We start from the raw sequence: 16,293 nt of genomic DNA on the forward strand, positions 1-16,293 counted from the left end.
TTTATAAGACCTCGTACTTCCCTCTAGAGTATAATTTCTTTTTTAAGAAGATCTTTTTAAGATTTATAAATTACCTCGTATTTATTATTATATTTTCGGTATTTATATGCGATCCTTGCGTCGCTACGTATTATTAATAACTTCGAGTAGTTTACTTCCTTTTTTACTAGCCGATTAGTACCGAATTTCGTATTAATAACAGCGACGAGCTATAGATCGAAATAGGTAGAATTATTAATTATCGTACTTTTAGTACTATATTTTATTTCTATATATCCTTTTATAACGATAGATTACTGTTAGTAATTATAAGAAGGAAATTTAGGTCGTTTACCCTTTTTTTAAATTCGTTAAAGCGATTATACGCCCTATTAACTTATACCTAGGTTTATATTACGGATTCCTTTTTTATAATCGTTACTATTAGGATTTCGTAAGGTTCTTACGATTATAATTACGCTAGTAATACCCCTCGCTTATAAAAAAATTTATTAACCGCTTTTACAATTCTTAAGTTTACGCTTGCGAACTATTTATTTAGCTAATAGCTAAGGTCGTTTATAATTTCGTAAAATAGAGGTTACCCCTATAGCCCCTTTTTCTTATAGACCTTAGTTAAATAGATTAATACTACGTTAATTTACTTATTATTAAGCTAATCCGCAATTTTATATATCTACGTTTCCTAATAGTCCGGGTTAATATTTACTTATTTATAAGGGATTAGGATTTTATTTAGGATCGGGTTTTTTTCTCTTTTTTTTTATCTTAACTCGCTAGGGGTCGTGCTCTAGCTTATGCCCGTATTAATAATCGCTAGCGTGTTTAATTTTAATAGGGATATATTTAATTTATACGTTAGCTATAGTAAACCCGTGCTTTTGCTACTTAACGAATTCGTTAGGGTCTGGGCGATTCCTACTTTCTCTCGCTATCTCGCTATTACTCTCGTTTTTATTATTTTTAGTAATTACTATTAGCCCTCTAGATCGCTAGCTATCGTTCTTACTAAGATCCCCCTTTTTATTTAATATAAAAAAGTAGGTTTTAGTAGTCCCTTTTTTATTAGTAGCGGTAGACGTTTATATTACTATAAGAAGACGAAGTAATTAGTCTCGGGATCTTTATTAGTTGCCGATTTTTACTATTTTCGGATACTTTTAGCCTCGTAAGCCTCGTGCTCTTTATGATTTTTAAATTATTTCTTTTTTTAATTTACTTTTTTTAGGGCGGTATTTTATAGTAATAGTTAAAAGTAAATACCGGGCGGCTCGTAAAGGAGCCGTATGGGTAGTTAGGTACGGTTAGTAAAGTTAAGTCCTCTTTCTTATAAGGTCGCGCAGTTATTAAAAATACTTATTACGATTTGCGCTCGTATTAGCTAGGGTTAGATATTTTAGAGATTTTTTTTTTACGGCTTTTTAGTACTCTATTTTATAGTTTTTTAGGTAGTATTTTTTATAGGCTAATTACGCTAATTTAGTAATTATTATTTATTAGTAATTTTTTTTATTATTTAGTTAATTTCTTAAAATTAGTAATCTTACGCTAGGAGTTAGTAATATAAAAAGGGGTCTCTCGACGGCCCTCTAAAAAATTCTTTTCTTTCTTTTTAGACTTTAGTAAGAGGTCGCTTACTCTCTTTTAAATTAATAACTTTCTTTTTTTCTTTAAGCTAGCCGTCTTTTTCCTTAGGCTAACCTCTAATACTCGTAATACTTATAGCTCGAGGCTATTATAATTTTTAAATCCCCTCCTCCCTTATCAGACTATCCCCTTAACTATATTCTTATAAAATACCCGGGGGGTAGCTAAGGGGGTTACGAAGAGGCTATTTAAATTGCGGGCCTCGAGGTTAGATCCGTAAGATCCTTATAATAATAAACCCTTTTATATACCGTAAATTTCTTAGCTTTATAACTCTTATACTAATAGCTATTATACTTATTAAAAAGACTATTATACTTAAGGATCTTTTTTTTAGATCGCGTAGTGCTTTTTTATATTATATTATTAAGCCCGTTCGTTACGCTAGTTAATTAGGTAGGTAGTTATTATATAGGGAATTCTTTTTATTAATTTAGCTAGTTAATTTTTAATTATAAGCCGGCCGTAGGGAAGTTATTTAATAAAAAAGGCTACTTAAAGCGACGGTAAAATATTAATTACCTAAGCAGTTTTATTAATTAGCGTAGTTTAACGTAATAAACGTCGACCTCTTATAAGTAGTAAAGGGCTATAATTACTCAATTCTATGTAGTATTTAAGAATTACCTCTTTTTTTATTTACTTCTATAAGGTTAATTAGTACGAATCTCTTATCCCGTGCGGTATTAAGAGGTCGTCTCTTCTACGTAGTAAAATACTTTACTAATTTATAATAATAGAATTTAATTACTAATTAGTATTAATATCCTTATTATAGGGTAGTTAGTTCGAACCGTAGTTAATAAAGAGATTAATTAAACTATTTGAATATCTGCGTAGGTATAAAAAGGAGGTTCTAACCGTAGGTTAGGCTGGCTATGATAATCGTAAATAGGGCCCCTAATTGGCCCCTGCGCAGTCGGCTGTATGCCGCGGTCGAATTGGACTTCCAATCCGACAATGGGTGTTGTGAGAACACTAGGCATCTGGACTACCAGACTCAGACGAGGTTGAACGGGTTTCTTGAGGAGTTGAGGGGACAACAGCAGAGAGGAGCCGATAAAGAAGGAACGCGCCAAAGACTCTCTTTAAAGACGAGCTTCTCGTCAACGAGAATGGCAACGATCTCGCCATTGTCGCGATGCAGAAGCCCTGTACGTGCATATGCCAGTAAGCTGAAGTCTAAACGATGTTGCATTGGAGTAACTCAAGCCAGGAAAAGTCGCAGGAACGCCAATCGGAATGTGCTGCATGAGCTAGTTTCTAAGAACGATGGGGATGCTTAAGCCTAGAAAAGCGCGTGTTTGCTTTATTCTGTATAGGTAACGAATTGAAGTCGATCCTCAAATGAATATGAAGGGAATGACTGTATACAAGTCGGGTTGTTTCGTGCGGGGAAGGTCTCAAAGTGCGGTATCAATGGAGGCTGGCACAGACGCAAGTAAGCAGTTGCTACGTCAAGTCAGCCTTGGCATAGTCTGCGTGATAAATAAGTGGCGGTTGTGGTTAATTGCAGATGTAAGCAGACAGTGTGAGGGTTTATCGTGACTTGGGAAGAATATTAAATTACGACTATATTTTTCTGTGAATGGTATCTCTAACCACGATCTCTAAATGAAGACTCGACTCATCGTGCCTCGTACAGGGTTTCGGATATCCATAAATCAATTACGTGAACTCACTACATCAACAGTCTTGGTACATCCAAATTCGATGCTTAGATCTTGCTAGGCAGGCTGTCATTGTTCTCCGCAGGGCGGATCTGGACGTCGTCAACCGCAAGAGTTTGCTGGTCGTTCAACTTGGGGTTCCTCAGGAGGAAGGCGAATGCGATAAGAGGAACCGTCAAGCAGATACCAGTAATGGTAAGCAGACGCTGGACGTGCTGGTACGAGTCGATGATGGCTGCACGCTCGGGGGTTCCAACGGGGTACTCGGCGATGGCAACGAAAGGCTGGGCGTAGGTTACGGTAGCCAGAGAGTCATTGCCAAAGGGTGCAAGATTCTCTTGAAGGACGGAGGGCAAAACCTGAGTCCAAATAGCGCCAGATACTGTGTTACCGAAGGCAGACCCAATGTTATAAGTGGAAAGGTAAAGACCGGTCATGATTGCAAGGTGCTCGTGCTTCAGAGTGGTCTGGAGCGAGGCTTGCGCAGGATAGGGGAACATGCCACCTGCGATACCGAGAAGGACCTGGGCACCGATGACACCGCTTTGTCCGGCGGAGGTAGGAGAACCACGGTAGTGGATCAACAGACCGAAAGCGACCATGAAGAGCATGGTACCAGCGATGATAAAGTATTTGAGGCGGCGGACCTTGAAGACGATGAAGCCCAGGATAAAGCCGGTAATGACACTGCAGAAGGAGTACAGCGACGTGATCCGGGTAGCGGACGCAATGCTGAAGTCGAAAGCAACAATACAGACAGTGTACAGGTAGTCTCCCTGCATGTACCAAGCCCAGTTGAGACCCAGTGCAATACCGAGAGGGGCCAGGATACCACGGTCGCGCATCAACTTGAAGGGAACGAGAGGGTGCTTGGCCTTCATCTCCCACACAGCGAAGACCGGGATGCAAAGGATACCAATGACGAGGGGGGCAATGACGTGAGCCTCGCGCCATGTTGTCGAGAAGCCACCGGCAATGGTGAGAGGAACCAAAATCAGGGCGAAGATGGCAATAACCAGGATGATACCAATGACATCGAGCTGCCAGAATAGCTCAATGAGGAACTTCTTGGGGCCGAGCATGCGGAAAGGAGATGAGTAAGAGTCGAGCAGTCCCTGCTTCCTAGCGCGGCGGCCGACAATGGACAGGCTGATGATGAGGGGAAGGGCACAGACAGGGTAGATGATACACCACATGCCGATACCCCACTGCCAGGTGCTTTCGCCGAGAACCTTGGCGGAGATGTTACCGCTGACCCAGGTGTTGATGATGAAAGGAAGCGCAGGAATGTAACTGAACAGCAGACGGGCGCGGGTGGAGGTAATATCGGCGATAATGACCTCGACAAGCAGCATGATCATGGTGTAGCCAACCTGGTAGATAACGGCGCCGGCGGCGAATGCCTTAACCTCGGTGGCGCATGCCTCGACGATGGTGCCAACGACGTAGAAGATAACAGAGACGCAGATGAGCTCGACACGACCAAAGACATCGGCAATCTTGGCGGATGTGGGCTGGGCAGCAGCGGCGATGACGGAGCGCAGGACGTTAACCGTAGCCAGAAGGGAGTGCGTAGCGTAGCTGCTCGTGGCGGTGGGTTGGTAGGCGTAGCGAAGGGTTCCATCGAGACCATAGGCATAGGCGACCAAAAAGACGCCGAAGAAGATGAAGTAGCGGTCGGTGGTGGTGATGGCGGCAGAGAGGGCCTCGATTCTCGCAACACCAGGCGACTTCTCGCCGTAGATGTTGTTGGACTCATACGTGGGAGGAGGAGGGCTGTTTTGGGATAGAGGAGCATTCTTCTCTGCGGAGGTGAGATCGGCTGTGGGCGAGACGATATCCGAAGGAGACTCAGTCTCCTTCTTACGACCAAAGAGACCCATCTTGAGTGACTCCGATACCCAGATGAGATGGATGATGAAAGGGCCTGGGATGAAAGTTAGTACGAGAACAGAGAGTTTTCGCGAAAGAGTTGTAGTTGAGATGAAGTTGAACTTCGCAAGATCCCCGGATGAGGTCGGCGAAACTCCACTTCCGCGCCGGCAACCTTGAGGGACCTGACGGAAGGTGACGTTAAAGGACGGCGGCACTTACTCGGGAAGGAGTCGGGGCTCCGGTGACGTCTTGCGGTCTGTGGCAGGAGCTGCGACACACCGAAGGTCAATGCGCCGAAGTGAGCGTTGACCGAGAAGGTGAGAGATTCGGGGCCTAGGTGAAGGTCGCGTCTCTGATTTTCGAGTCTGCTCAATTGCACAGAGCGCACTGCGCAACTATTTGTTTACAAGCAAGAAGAGCAACGAGACAAGGTCGAACTGATGACCTGACCGGGGATGTAATGGATTAAAGAGGGAGAAAATTCAGAGAGAGAGGATCCGCCTGCAGGGACGACAGGGAAGACGAGGTGGTGAGGTTACATCCAGGGCCCTTTTTAACTTTCCAGACATGGCGAAGAGAGCTTTATCAGTGTCTCTCAGGCTCGCAGACAGCCTGCACGCTGCCCAATCAAGGCCGCTCCATCCATCTTTGCCCATCGGAGCCATTTCGGTGGGCAGCCAGAGACTGGCACGACTGGGAACCTACGGGGAGGGGGCGAACCACTGAGCCAGTCGATCCAGCCTGACGCAGCTTGCGCTAGCCGTGATGATTTTTTCGCATCTTGTTGGTTATTGGACTAGCGCCGCTTCGATCCCTGGCCCCGGGTCTTCAAGCCTCGGAGTTGAAGTCCTTGAATGTGTCCAGCACTCCAGGTTGGTGGCGTGAAACTTGGTGGTGTCGGGATCAAGGACTCAAGCCATCAGAGAATTTTTTATCAGATCCATCTTATCTGATTTAGCGTGCGCCTTTCGCACCACAAACCGCTGCGATCGATACCGCAAACGGTAACGTCCTCCAAGCCGTCGTGGCGCAACCCATGATCCGCCCACCCATTCCTCGGCACGAAAGTTGCCAAGACAGAGAGTTTGAGTTGGTCTTTCTCTTTTGTCTCATTCTCACTCATCATCTCTTCTTCACTTGTGAAAAAGTACCGCCGCCAGAGAGAGGACGTCAGCAGAACATCTGCTTGACTCGATCAGGCTACCCGCAGCCACCACCAACGACCTCGGCGCACTTCTGTTGCAAGAAATCTTCTAACCACAGTCTCCCAGCCCATCTGACGGCTACAGCGTTGCTACCTCGTTGTGCGCACTATTTTGACGAGCAATTATTGCAACAAGCGTTAGGATCCTATTCCCAGTCTCCTACCTTGTAAAGGACCACAAATTCAACCCAGTTCACCTCAAAAGTCGCCCACAAAGACAACCCACGAATCCACGACCCTGTGTCTCTAATTCCGGCCCCCACTCTGTGACCAATCTCCGCATGCTCCCGGCTGGCTCAGGAACGGGGTGGCCAAGTGATCAGAACATCGGTCGACCCGGTCGCTTTTGACAAATGGATTGCTTTGCACCCGCGCGAGCCACGAGGCCGCCTTTGCGCCTGTCAGCACCACCGAAAAAGGCTTCCCGCCAAAGAAAGGACGGCAGCGACCTCGGCGACTAGAGGTGGTTGGATCCTCCATGTGGGCAAAATCGGCTCATGCTCACGTTCAGAGTCTAGGTCTCTTGAGCTCTTCAGAAAATACACCCGTCGTACGACCCTCTGTCATCGCTTCACTTGATTTTCTGTTGCGGAACGCTGTCCACAAACCATTGATAATCCTGTTAGTCCGGAACTTCGTTGCAACCAGGCTAGGGGGCCAGGACTCAGGATACCTACTCCAAGCTTCCCCCACAAGACGGCTGCGAACATGTCGGCCGGTGGGCAGAGCTGAGATATGATCCCGCATGCCACCAACACTACAAAAACGCCACAAATGATGCGTCTGACTGCCGTCTTTCCACTAGGCTACCGGTACTAGTCAGCGGCACTAACAGAAGTGCCGTCTGCATCAGTGCATCATGGTCTCTGCAAAATACCTCGTTGTCAAGTACCTTTTAGGCTTTTTCCTGAAATTCTACCTACGGCACTAACTAAGGATCTAATCTCTTCTCAAGGCAGGAGGGTCAAGAGACACATGGAAAAGACTATGCAAAACAAGAGGGTCGGCGGGATTTTGCAGTAGCATCGGAGCTGGGGTTCCAGGCGGCGCCCGAGCTCCCCGGCCACCGATCTGTGGGTATTGACCAGACCGTCGGGTGCGCCAGGAATCTGGCTATTGATCAAAGATTTTCACTCGTGAAAAACTAGTTGCTCACCGCTGGGTCTGGGGACACGGGACTTCATGTTTCCACCGGTCTGGAACCTAAGAGGGAGTTCTCCAAAGATCGGGGCTTTAGGAAGTAGTCGTTTACCGCGGCAAGTTTCTGGTCTAGATCCAACTCCCACCTCAGTCACCTCCTTTCAGCCCAACTCTCACGAGAATTTGTCGCCGAAGGAAGTGCTAGCAGCGACGAAGAAGATCAAGTGATCCATGCTTACTACGTGTACTGTGTGTACAGTCGAACGCCCTGCCACATCGCCGAAAATTGTGTGCCGCGCTTCACGCGATCCAAAACCAAATCCGTTCCAACCAGTTGCGAGGCTTCACCACCGGCCACGTCGGCTCAAGCCGATCAATCTCCGCCTTGCCCGACCAGATATCCATCTCGGAAATTTTTACGAACTTGGTCTTCTTGACAAACTTGTAGCCTAGAAAAAGTGACAGGAAGATTGGAATGTCGATGTACGGCGGCAAAAACGTCTTGGCACTGAACCGCCCTGGGAAAAACGCATCAAACCCGTTGAAGAACGCAACGACGAGACAGAAAACAATAGCAAAGTACGCAAGAAACGGCTGCATCGGGGCCTTGTACGGCAACGTATCGCGATCGATACCATTATGTCGCAGGCACTGGTAGAACCGTATGTAGGTATAGCACACGCTAGCCCACACAATCAGCGTGCTCACGGCGCTGAGGTTGCTGATCCAGAAAAACACCTCGGCGGCGCGATTGTTCACGTTGAGGTAGACCAAGCACCCCAGCGCCGATGTAGCAGCGACGCAGGCGTACGGTACGCCGAAGCGCTCCCACTTAAGGATCGCAGGCGCCTTGCCATCGAGTGCAGCAGCGTAGAGGACCCGCGTGGAGGCGTAGAAGAAGCTGTTGCCGGCGCTCCAGGCACTGCTGAGGATCGCGCCGTTGATGATGGAGGGCAGCGTTCCGATGCCGGCGTTGCTGATAGCGATGACAAAGGGGCTCTGCGCGGCGCCGGGACTGCTGCTGCTGATTGCGTTGAGCAGGTTAGGGTCCCCTGAAGAGACGCACAGCCCGACGAGGAAGATGGCGAAGACATAGAATATCGCGATGCGCCAAAAGACGCGGCGAATTGCCTTTGGAATATTGCGGCGTGGGTTCTCAGTCTCACCAGACGCGACGACGACCATTTCGCTGCCGCCGTAAGAGAAAGTAGCTTGGATGAAGACTTTCCAGAAGGCAAGGAAACGACCGAGGGCGCCGGGCCGGAGGTACTCATTCATAGGGCCGGGGTCGTGCCAGTAGCGGAAGCCGATGGCGTCTCCACTTGGCCCGCCACCCACGGTGATGATGAACATTAGGATGATGAGGCCGATGATTGTGGTGAGTTTGATGGCGCCGAAGAAGAACTCTGCTTCGCCATAAATGCGGACCGGAAGACAATTTACGAGGACCATCGCTGCAAAGAAGATGGTGATGAGAGCGGCTTGTGGGATGGCGTGGTCCCAATAGTCGAGGATGACCACCGAGACGGTGACTTCGATCGGGACACCGATGGCGAATTGATACCTGTCTTAAGTTTAACATCGCAATACCCACGCCATGGCTCATACCAAGGGACATGGAGGATGAGAGCTGCCTTACCAATAATTCCACCCCAAAGTGAACCCCAACGCGGGATCAACGAACCGCGCAGCAAAGATTGGCACAGCTCCCGGAATCGGAAGCCATGCAGCCATCTCACCGAGGCAGTTGATCACGCAGTAGAGGTTGAGCCCGGTTACCGCATAGCAGATGAAGGCGGACAACGGCCCGGCCAGCGACAGAACTTGGCCGCTGCCGACGAAAAGCCCAGTGCCGATGGCTCCCGATAGAGCCAGAAACTGAACATGCCGCGACTTCAGTTTTCGTTCAAGTGTTCCGATGTGCTGAAGCTCTTGTTCTTGCTTGATGTCCGCTACTGTGCCGCTTCTCCTTGTCGTCGCTGGCTGGATATCGATGTGTGCGGGGTGTCCTGTTCTCTCTGGCCTCCCTTCTAGCTTCTCTCTGGTAGTCTCCATCGGTTCCGTGCGTCTCTGGCAATGGGGAATCAATTCTAAAGCTTGTAGAGGTGTAAATGATTGTGATTCTCAACTTGAGGCGCCATCCGACAACATAAGATCTGTTTCTCTCGAAGACAAACAGGGTACACTCAAGCGGGTGCATTAAACAGTAAGGAACAATTTTAAGTAGTAGCAACAAGCGTAACACGATTTCCGTTTATCGCTTACCCCGTTTCCCCAATCGTCTCTCTCCTACCTCTATGGATCACGCGTTTGGCTTGCAGATCTCTGCATTCTGATCCTGCACAAGCGGCACATGCGCAATTGAAAGTGCGGGGTTGATAGGAAACCACCTTTCGATGGGCAAACAGCGCCAGAAGAAGACAGGATGACAGTGACGGTCATACTGAAAGAGCACAACGGCACAAACACCCAGCTGTCGTGTACTTATCAGAGCATCTACAGTCGTGGAGATAATTAGCTTATAGGATCCCATCAAATTTCATCATAATGTAAAGATCCCACGAGACCTGGGTCCAACAAGGCCAGGCACTTTCGACATGATACTCCTTTGTACTTTAGCTATATATGGGTCCATGATCCGAACTATTTTATCACTTGCGCACATCTATGCATATAAATATATATATATCGAGGGCGACCCCGAGTGGAAGTACTATCCCTCGGCCATTGTGATGCCGGCGTCCGTCCTCGACCAGACGTTCAAGGTCGTCAAGGAGAACTTCTATCACCTCTTCAAGGTGCATGTGTTCTACCAGACGCCCAAGACCGCGCCCAAGCACAGGGTGAAAGAAACCTTGGAAAAGACTAAGGACCTTGTCAAGCTCTTCGACCGCTTCAAGGCTGAGCGCCACAAGCCCGAGACCGCGTGGAACATTATACTCATGTCTAACACCACGAACAATCGCCGACTCAACGTACAATACAGTCAATTACCAGTACATGATATTCCGATTTAATCTTTCTAGCTTCTGATCATGTCCTGAATCATGCGCTGCCTTTCTTATGCACTCAGTCACATTGCATAGAACCGTGATCATACCTTAGTAAGTAAGGTCACAAGCTTAGACGCCGGGCGAGGTTTTGGTGCATCGAACCGTCAAGGGTTCCAAAATGTACCACCGACCACAATGAGATCAATCCCACCCTGCTTTGGGTCCCTTGGATTCTCGAGTATAACAACATCGAGGAGAGCAGAATTATCACTACATCTTCAGTGAAGGCCCGGAGAGCTTCTTTACTCCAGCAGACAGGTTCTCTCACGACTCGCCTGGATGTTTTACCTAGACTTTCACCTACCTAATCTATTCACTCGGCAAGGTGACTCCACTTGCATTCTCAAGGTCGTAGACGCTCTCAATGAAGCTCGTCTGGAGACGACTTGTATGGAAGCCACTTCCCTGGAACTTCGTAAGTACGGGTGGTATTGAGAACCAAGAATGGACGTTCTCGCTGAGACCATCTCGAATACACCTCCCGGGCCCAGCTAGGAATTATTGGAGCTGATAGTCCCCCTGACATCGAGTCGGTGAGATAATGTGAATTTCCTTAACAAACTTCCATCTGACCTCTTATCAGGAGAATTGTTCCAACTTTGGCTTGCAGTGCCAAGTCATTGGACGTCTCTGGCGTTTGGGCCAGAAGGGGGAGGTGTCCTGGAAAATCCTCCAAACCCAGTCTACTTTTGACCCCTGGCTTAAGACCAAGAACATGAGGGCGTACGTGAGCACCGTCGAGGCGGAGGCTGCAATCGATGCTCGCATCACTACATCTAGTCGGTGAGATAATGTAAATTTCCTTGACGAATTTCTATCTGACCTCTTACCAGGACCCTACCATCACCAGAAATTCTCTGCCGCCAACACCAGCGAAAACGATGTACTGAGACAAGATGGGCCATAGGCTTTTCAACGCCGACGCCAGAGCCGGTGCCGTAAGACGAGCCTCCATTTCCTTTCTTCCTTTGAGTTCCTTTTTATCAGCAGCTCCATTCCCCTCACGTCTCATCACATCAGCTCGGGGAAATAGGCCACACCACCATACAAACATCCGAAGCTAACAATAGATGAATAGAACGAAGAGAGCGCCAAAGCTCTCGGCGACAGTCAGCTTTCAGATGACTCTTGCACCCAAGGCGACTGCGAATTTTGCGAGCTGGCTGACGAAACTGTCACTACGATCGACTCTGATCTCTATATGACTTTGCATTCCGTCAACCAACATTGAAAACATTGGTCGTCGTGAAAAGTTGCAAATGGTCAAGGAAGCTATTGCAGAGAACCAGAGTCGTGTGCATTTTCTCAAGTACGAGATGGAATACCTCAAGAGAAACCAATCGGAAATCGAGTGCAGAGAGTCCGACTGCAGGGCTATTCAAGAGTTCATCGAACACATGGAAAATCACTGAGGCATGTCACCGAGCTCTTACCTGGCTACCGACTAGGCAACCTTGCATGAGCAGCGTGACCGTGCTATTCAACATTGGGTACCTTACAGATGGATAGAAGGAATGACTCGGAATTGGTGGTTATGAATGGCCAGTAATCTGGCTTGGAAATAAGGAGAAGCGGTATGCTGCATTACGCAATTAGGGCCACCAGAGGATACCACAGGAGCCTAGTTACCTAGTAACCATAGCCAATTTGACACATTACCAATGAATGTGATTTGTTCAACGACCAATAATTATGTCCTCCGCAATCTTCTCTGCCAAAGCATACACAGCAGACTGAGGGTGTCCCGGCAGAGCAAATGGAAAAGCGCTCGCATCAGCGACTCTCAGCCCCTGGACACCAAACACACGCCCGCGGCTGTCTACCACCGCCTTGCCCGATGTGACATCTTCCTCTTTCCCCATGGCAACAGTGGACACAGGATGCCACACTTGCCCCACGTTAGCCCTCACATACTCCAGTATCTGTTCGTCGGTCTGCACTGAATCTCCTGGGAGCAGCTCAGGGCCAGTCTTGAATCCGGGAGTATTGGCGAATGGTGAGGCCCAAGCCGTACGTAGCCGCTTGACGGCCGTGACAGCCAGTTCTATATCGGCGGAGTCAGATAACCAATTCAAGTTGATGACCGGCTTCGCGTCAATAGAAGCTGACGATATAATGACGTTGCCGCGTGAGAAGACGAGAGGGAGGTAGGCAGCAAGAGTCCCGCTAGTCTGTCCTGGCCCAGTTGAGAAGGACCCCACGATAAAGGAAAGCTGAGGCCAGTGAGAAGGAACCGAAGCAAGCTTGTCACGAGTTGTTTGCGTGAGATTGGCGAGAGTAGAGTTGGGAAGCCGCTCGTGCGCCAAAAAGCCTGCAGCGGAACTGTAGGGACCGGTGCCAGATTTGAGATACTCTTTGACGAAGCCTGGGTTGAGGGCTGGATCATTGGTGAGAGATTGTGCAGAAGGCGTGCTGACGGGGTACGCGACGAAAATCTGGATTGGATCTTGCAAGTTCTGTCCCACGCCGGGGACGTCGGCGATGACCGGGATCGAGAGGGCCTCTAGTCTTTCGCGAGGACCAATTCCAGAGACCTGGAGAAGTTGCGGAGAGTGAAAGGTGCCAGCGGTGAGGATGACTTCTTTATTAGCAGACAGGGTGTACTCGACCCCTTGGGAGTTGACGCTTACACCCACAGCCTTGGTACCATCGAACAGGATCTTAGTTGCCAGAGTGTGAGTGTACACAATGATTTCAGTGTCCTTGATAGCCTGTCGTAGGAAGCTGCTCTCGCTCGTAGATCGCTGCGCCTTTTCCGGCTCGATCGTCGAAGGCACCCACGCGCCGTATCCCGCCAGCTTGCCACTGCTGAATCCCTTGGGGCTGATACTCAGCCCGAGGCTCAGTACCACTTGAGCAAGCCACGTCAGCGTCGGGTCGACCCAGTTGTTCCAAGAAACCTGCAACGGGCTTCCCTGCTCGTCGTAGTCACTAGGATCGAACCGCACAGTCGCATTCGTGTTCTGCCTCTTCTCCTCGTTTGGCGGCGTGAGGTCGATAGAGCGCTTGAAAAACCTGAGCATATTCTTCCAACGAAACATCTCATCGCCAACTGTCTCGGCCCAGAGGTCATAGGATCCTTTTGTCCCGCGGATATACGACATGGTGTTGATCGCCGAAGACCCTCCAAGCGTTTTTCCCTGCGCATAGTGCACCCGTCGGCCTCCGGCGCCTGCGATCGGTTCCGAGACCAGGGACCAGTCCATCAGGGGCTGCGGTGTGAACTCTGGCGATGGATCGATGAAGGCGATGCCGGTCAGCGAGAGGAGGGGCACGACGCTGTTGTTGCCATTTTCGACCTCGTAGAAGCCGCCAGCCTCGACTACAGCAACGGAGGCCGAGGTTGCGGCGAGGCGCGACGCGATAGTTAGGCCGGCGGTGCCGCCGCCGATGACGATGTAATCGTAGCTTGCATTGCGGCCGGGGTACCCGAAGGCCGAGGAAAAGAGGCGGTCTTGCGCCGCCACGAGGCTCACGAGCGACAAGATGAAAGCCCGCAGCATTATGTTGTGGAGGGGGGGGTTGTCGCTTGAAACTTCAATCGACGAGCGCGTTTTGCTAAATGAATCTTGAACAAGTGAGCCGAGCTAAACTCTCCGGGGAAGTTCATGATGAAGGTCAATGACTTGAGTCTATACTTATGTATACCCTCTGAGTTGCATCATCGTACGTGGGATCCATCATGGATTGAGTCGCCGGAACGCGGGTCGTATGCGCCATTACTGTGGAATTAGGCTAGCATGCTTAAATACCCCTGAAGATGTGCTACACGGGCGTCGTAGGGTTGGTTCAGAAGTGCTGTAAGGCCGGCTCGGATTCTGCTGTTGCATTTAGCCAGCTGTCAGATTCGATAGTCTCTGGTCCCCCAGCAAGACGTCAGCATGGCGTAGGATTTCCTCTCGGGCATGGTGACAGATTGGGGGATGAATACTGGAGGGATTGAAGGGGAAAACGGGCCGTCGCTTAGTGGATGGGGTACGTTAGTTACATTGCGCGCTGACGGATCCCACACCATGCTGTTTTTTGGTTACTGGTCACTATGGTACCAGTATGTCAAGCAACAGAGCATGGTCTGACAAGTCTAGGCCCCGAGTTGATGGTTGTGTATCTATTGTGATTTGAGAGAAGCTATTTTCGTTGTTGAGCGACTAAGGGGGTTCTCGAATCCGCAAGAAGTCAGTAAGGGATTTAATAGGAAAACAGAAACAAGGACATAAAATAGGAAGATTATTCTCACAAAGCAAGAATCAAAACTGATTGCTGCCGACCGCAATGGACGTGACTGACCTTGTACAACCTTATCCTTTCAGCCCACCGTTCATTGAGCTACTTACACAGGTTGGCCATTCCCTGGCCTAAGGCTTTCTGTCCAGTGAGAGGCACAGCAACTACTTACTAAGTAAAGTACTTTAGATAAGCTGCATCTCACCTGCATCTCGTAATCTTACCATGTCAGGCTTCCTTATTCTGTTCACCCATACTGTATCCAACCATATCGATATCATCACTTTCAGAGCGCGGATCTCTCACGTGGCGGACGGAAGCGGACCTTAAACCTCGCCAAAGTCAAATCGCCCGTGACAAAGCTATAGCAGGGTTCATGGAGCCACTCGTCAATGATATGAACCTGGAAATCCGAGATACCCAGAACGACCGACCGGAACGAGACGGGGAGCACGATGGCCTGGCGGCGCGAGCAAATTTGAACCGTCGAGACCATGACCATATTCCGATGGCACCAGTAGAGCATCTGCAGCCGGGCAGGATGAGCACTCCCGTATACTTGGTGCTTTTCTCACTGGCAGTAATTTGCCTCGTCATGAGAAAGGTCACCTTGGATGCTTTTCTTCCCCCAATCAACTGGTGGATCCCATTACCATCTCTGTGGTCTGTCTTGGGCGGTAGGGGTTCCAAGTCTTCTGTAACCCAGTCATCGCCATCTTCAGAGCCATGGTTCAAAGGAGCCACCGAAACAGCCGCCATCATCATCAAAACTATCATGGCAATTCTCGGTGGCAAGTACATAATCATTAACGGATCTCAATGTCTCGTCAACTTTCTCCCGATAGAATCTGCTCCTCGCCTTCTATTGGAAAACGGCACTCTGAGACAGACCCTTACGCTTATGAGCTATTTCATCCTCCCCACCGCAACGTCGGCTACGATCTCCTTGGTTGTCCCAAACGGCTTCTGCAATCCAAAGGCCAACGTTCTCCGCTTCTGGCCGCCTCGAACACGAGATGATATCAGGGCAATATTGAACGGATGGAGCGGCCTCGCAGGTCTTCACTTGAAAACGGGCGGTAGCATGACGCGGATGTCCAAGTGGAAATGGACTTTCGGGAGAGCTTTCGTGTGGTTGTTAGGGGTCGCCACATGGACGACGGTTGAGATTTACTTCGGCCCATGTCGATACTATCTTCTGGCTTGGCGATTCTGGTTTTCGATAGTGTCGGTCTCTTTAGTTTCGTGGTTTCTTGGCAACGCTGAGGAGTTGATTGTGACGAGATGGTCTTCCGTGGGACTAGTGCATGTGGAGTTGGCGGCGTATCTGGCGGTCTTCCACTTGATCAGGCACGCAGACTTGGATGGGGTTTGCTCAAAAGCGGATTGTTGGTAGAACAAGAGGTCCCGGAGAGATATCATAACACCCACAATATGATCGAGATAATGAATCGAACTAGATAGACAGGAAACCGAAGAG

General features: G+C 49.1%; 5 protein-coding genes across 5 annotated transcripts; 2 read left to right on the top strand and 3 right to left on the bottom strand.

Annotated features, from left to right (window-relative positions):
* Positions 1-3,364: 3,364 nt before the first annotated feature.
* On the bottom strand, positions 3,365-5,857 carry CLUP02_17985 (major facilitator superfamily transporter; the record flags this gene model as incomplete). The annotated part of the gene is made up of 3 exons (XM_049296889.1): positions 3,365-5,244; positions 5,412-5,587; positions 5,751-5,857. 3 exons carry the CDS (start codon positions 5,855-5,857, stop codon positions 3,365-3,367), a joined length of 2,163 nt encoding a protein of 720 aa, XP_049138113.1.
* A 1,979-nt stretch (positions 5,858-7,836) lies between these two features.
* CLUP02_17986 (amino acid permease) lies at positions 7,837-9,591 on the bottom strand (the record flags this gene model as incomplete). Its single annotated transcript, XM_049296890.1, has 2 exons — positions 7,837-9,100; positions 9,221-9,591. 2 exons carry the CDS (start codon positions 9,589-9,591, stop codon positions 7,837-7,839), a joined length of 1,635 nt encoding a protein of 544 aa, XP_049138114.1.
* Positions 9,592-10,268: 677 nt separating this feature from the next.
* CLUP02_17987 (uncharacterized protein) lies at positions 10,269-11,820 on the top strand (the record flags this gene model as incomplete). Its single annotated transcript, XM_049296891.1, has 5 exons — positions 10,269-10,511; positions 10,945-11,004; positions 11,173-11,372; positions 11,497-11,527; positions 11,668-11,820. The coding sequence occupies 5 exons, from the start codon at positions 10,269-10,271 to the stop codon at positions 11,818-11,820; spliced, it is 687 nt and encodes a 228-aa protein (XP_049138115.1).
* A 445-nt stretch (positions 11,821-12,265) lies between these two features.
* CLUP02_17988 (choline dehydrogenase) lies at positions 12,266-14,092 on the bottom strand (the record flags this gene model as incomplete). Its single annotated transcript, XM_049296892.1, has 1 exon — positions 12,266-14,092. The coding sequence occupies one exon, from the start codon at positions 14,090-14,092 to the stop codon at positions 12,266-12,268; it is 1,827 nt and encodes a 608-aa protein (XP_049138116.1).
* Positions 14,093-14,602: 510 nt separating this feature from the next.
* CLUP02_17989 (uncharacterized protein) lies at positions 14,603-16,209 on the top strand (the record flags this gene model as incomplete). The annotated part of the gene is made up of 2 exons (XM_049296893.1): positions 14,603-14,659; positions 15,046-16,209. The coding sequence occupies 2 exons, from the start codon at positions 14,603-14,605 to the stop codon at positions 16,207-16,209; spliced, it is 1,221 nt and encodes a 406-aa protein (XP_049138117.1).
* Positions 16,210-16,293: the final 84 nt, after the last annotated feature.

The sequence above is a fragment of the Colletotrichum lupini genome, chromosome 10 (assembly GCF_023278565.1).
Source record: "Colletotrichum lupini chromosome 10, complete sequence".
NCBI lineage: Eukaryota > Fungi > Ascomycota > Sordariomycetes > Glomerellales > Glomerellaceae > Colletotrichum > Colletotrichum lupini.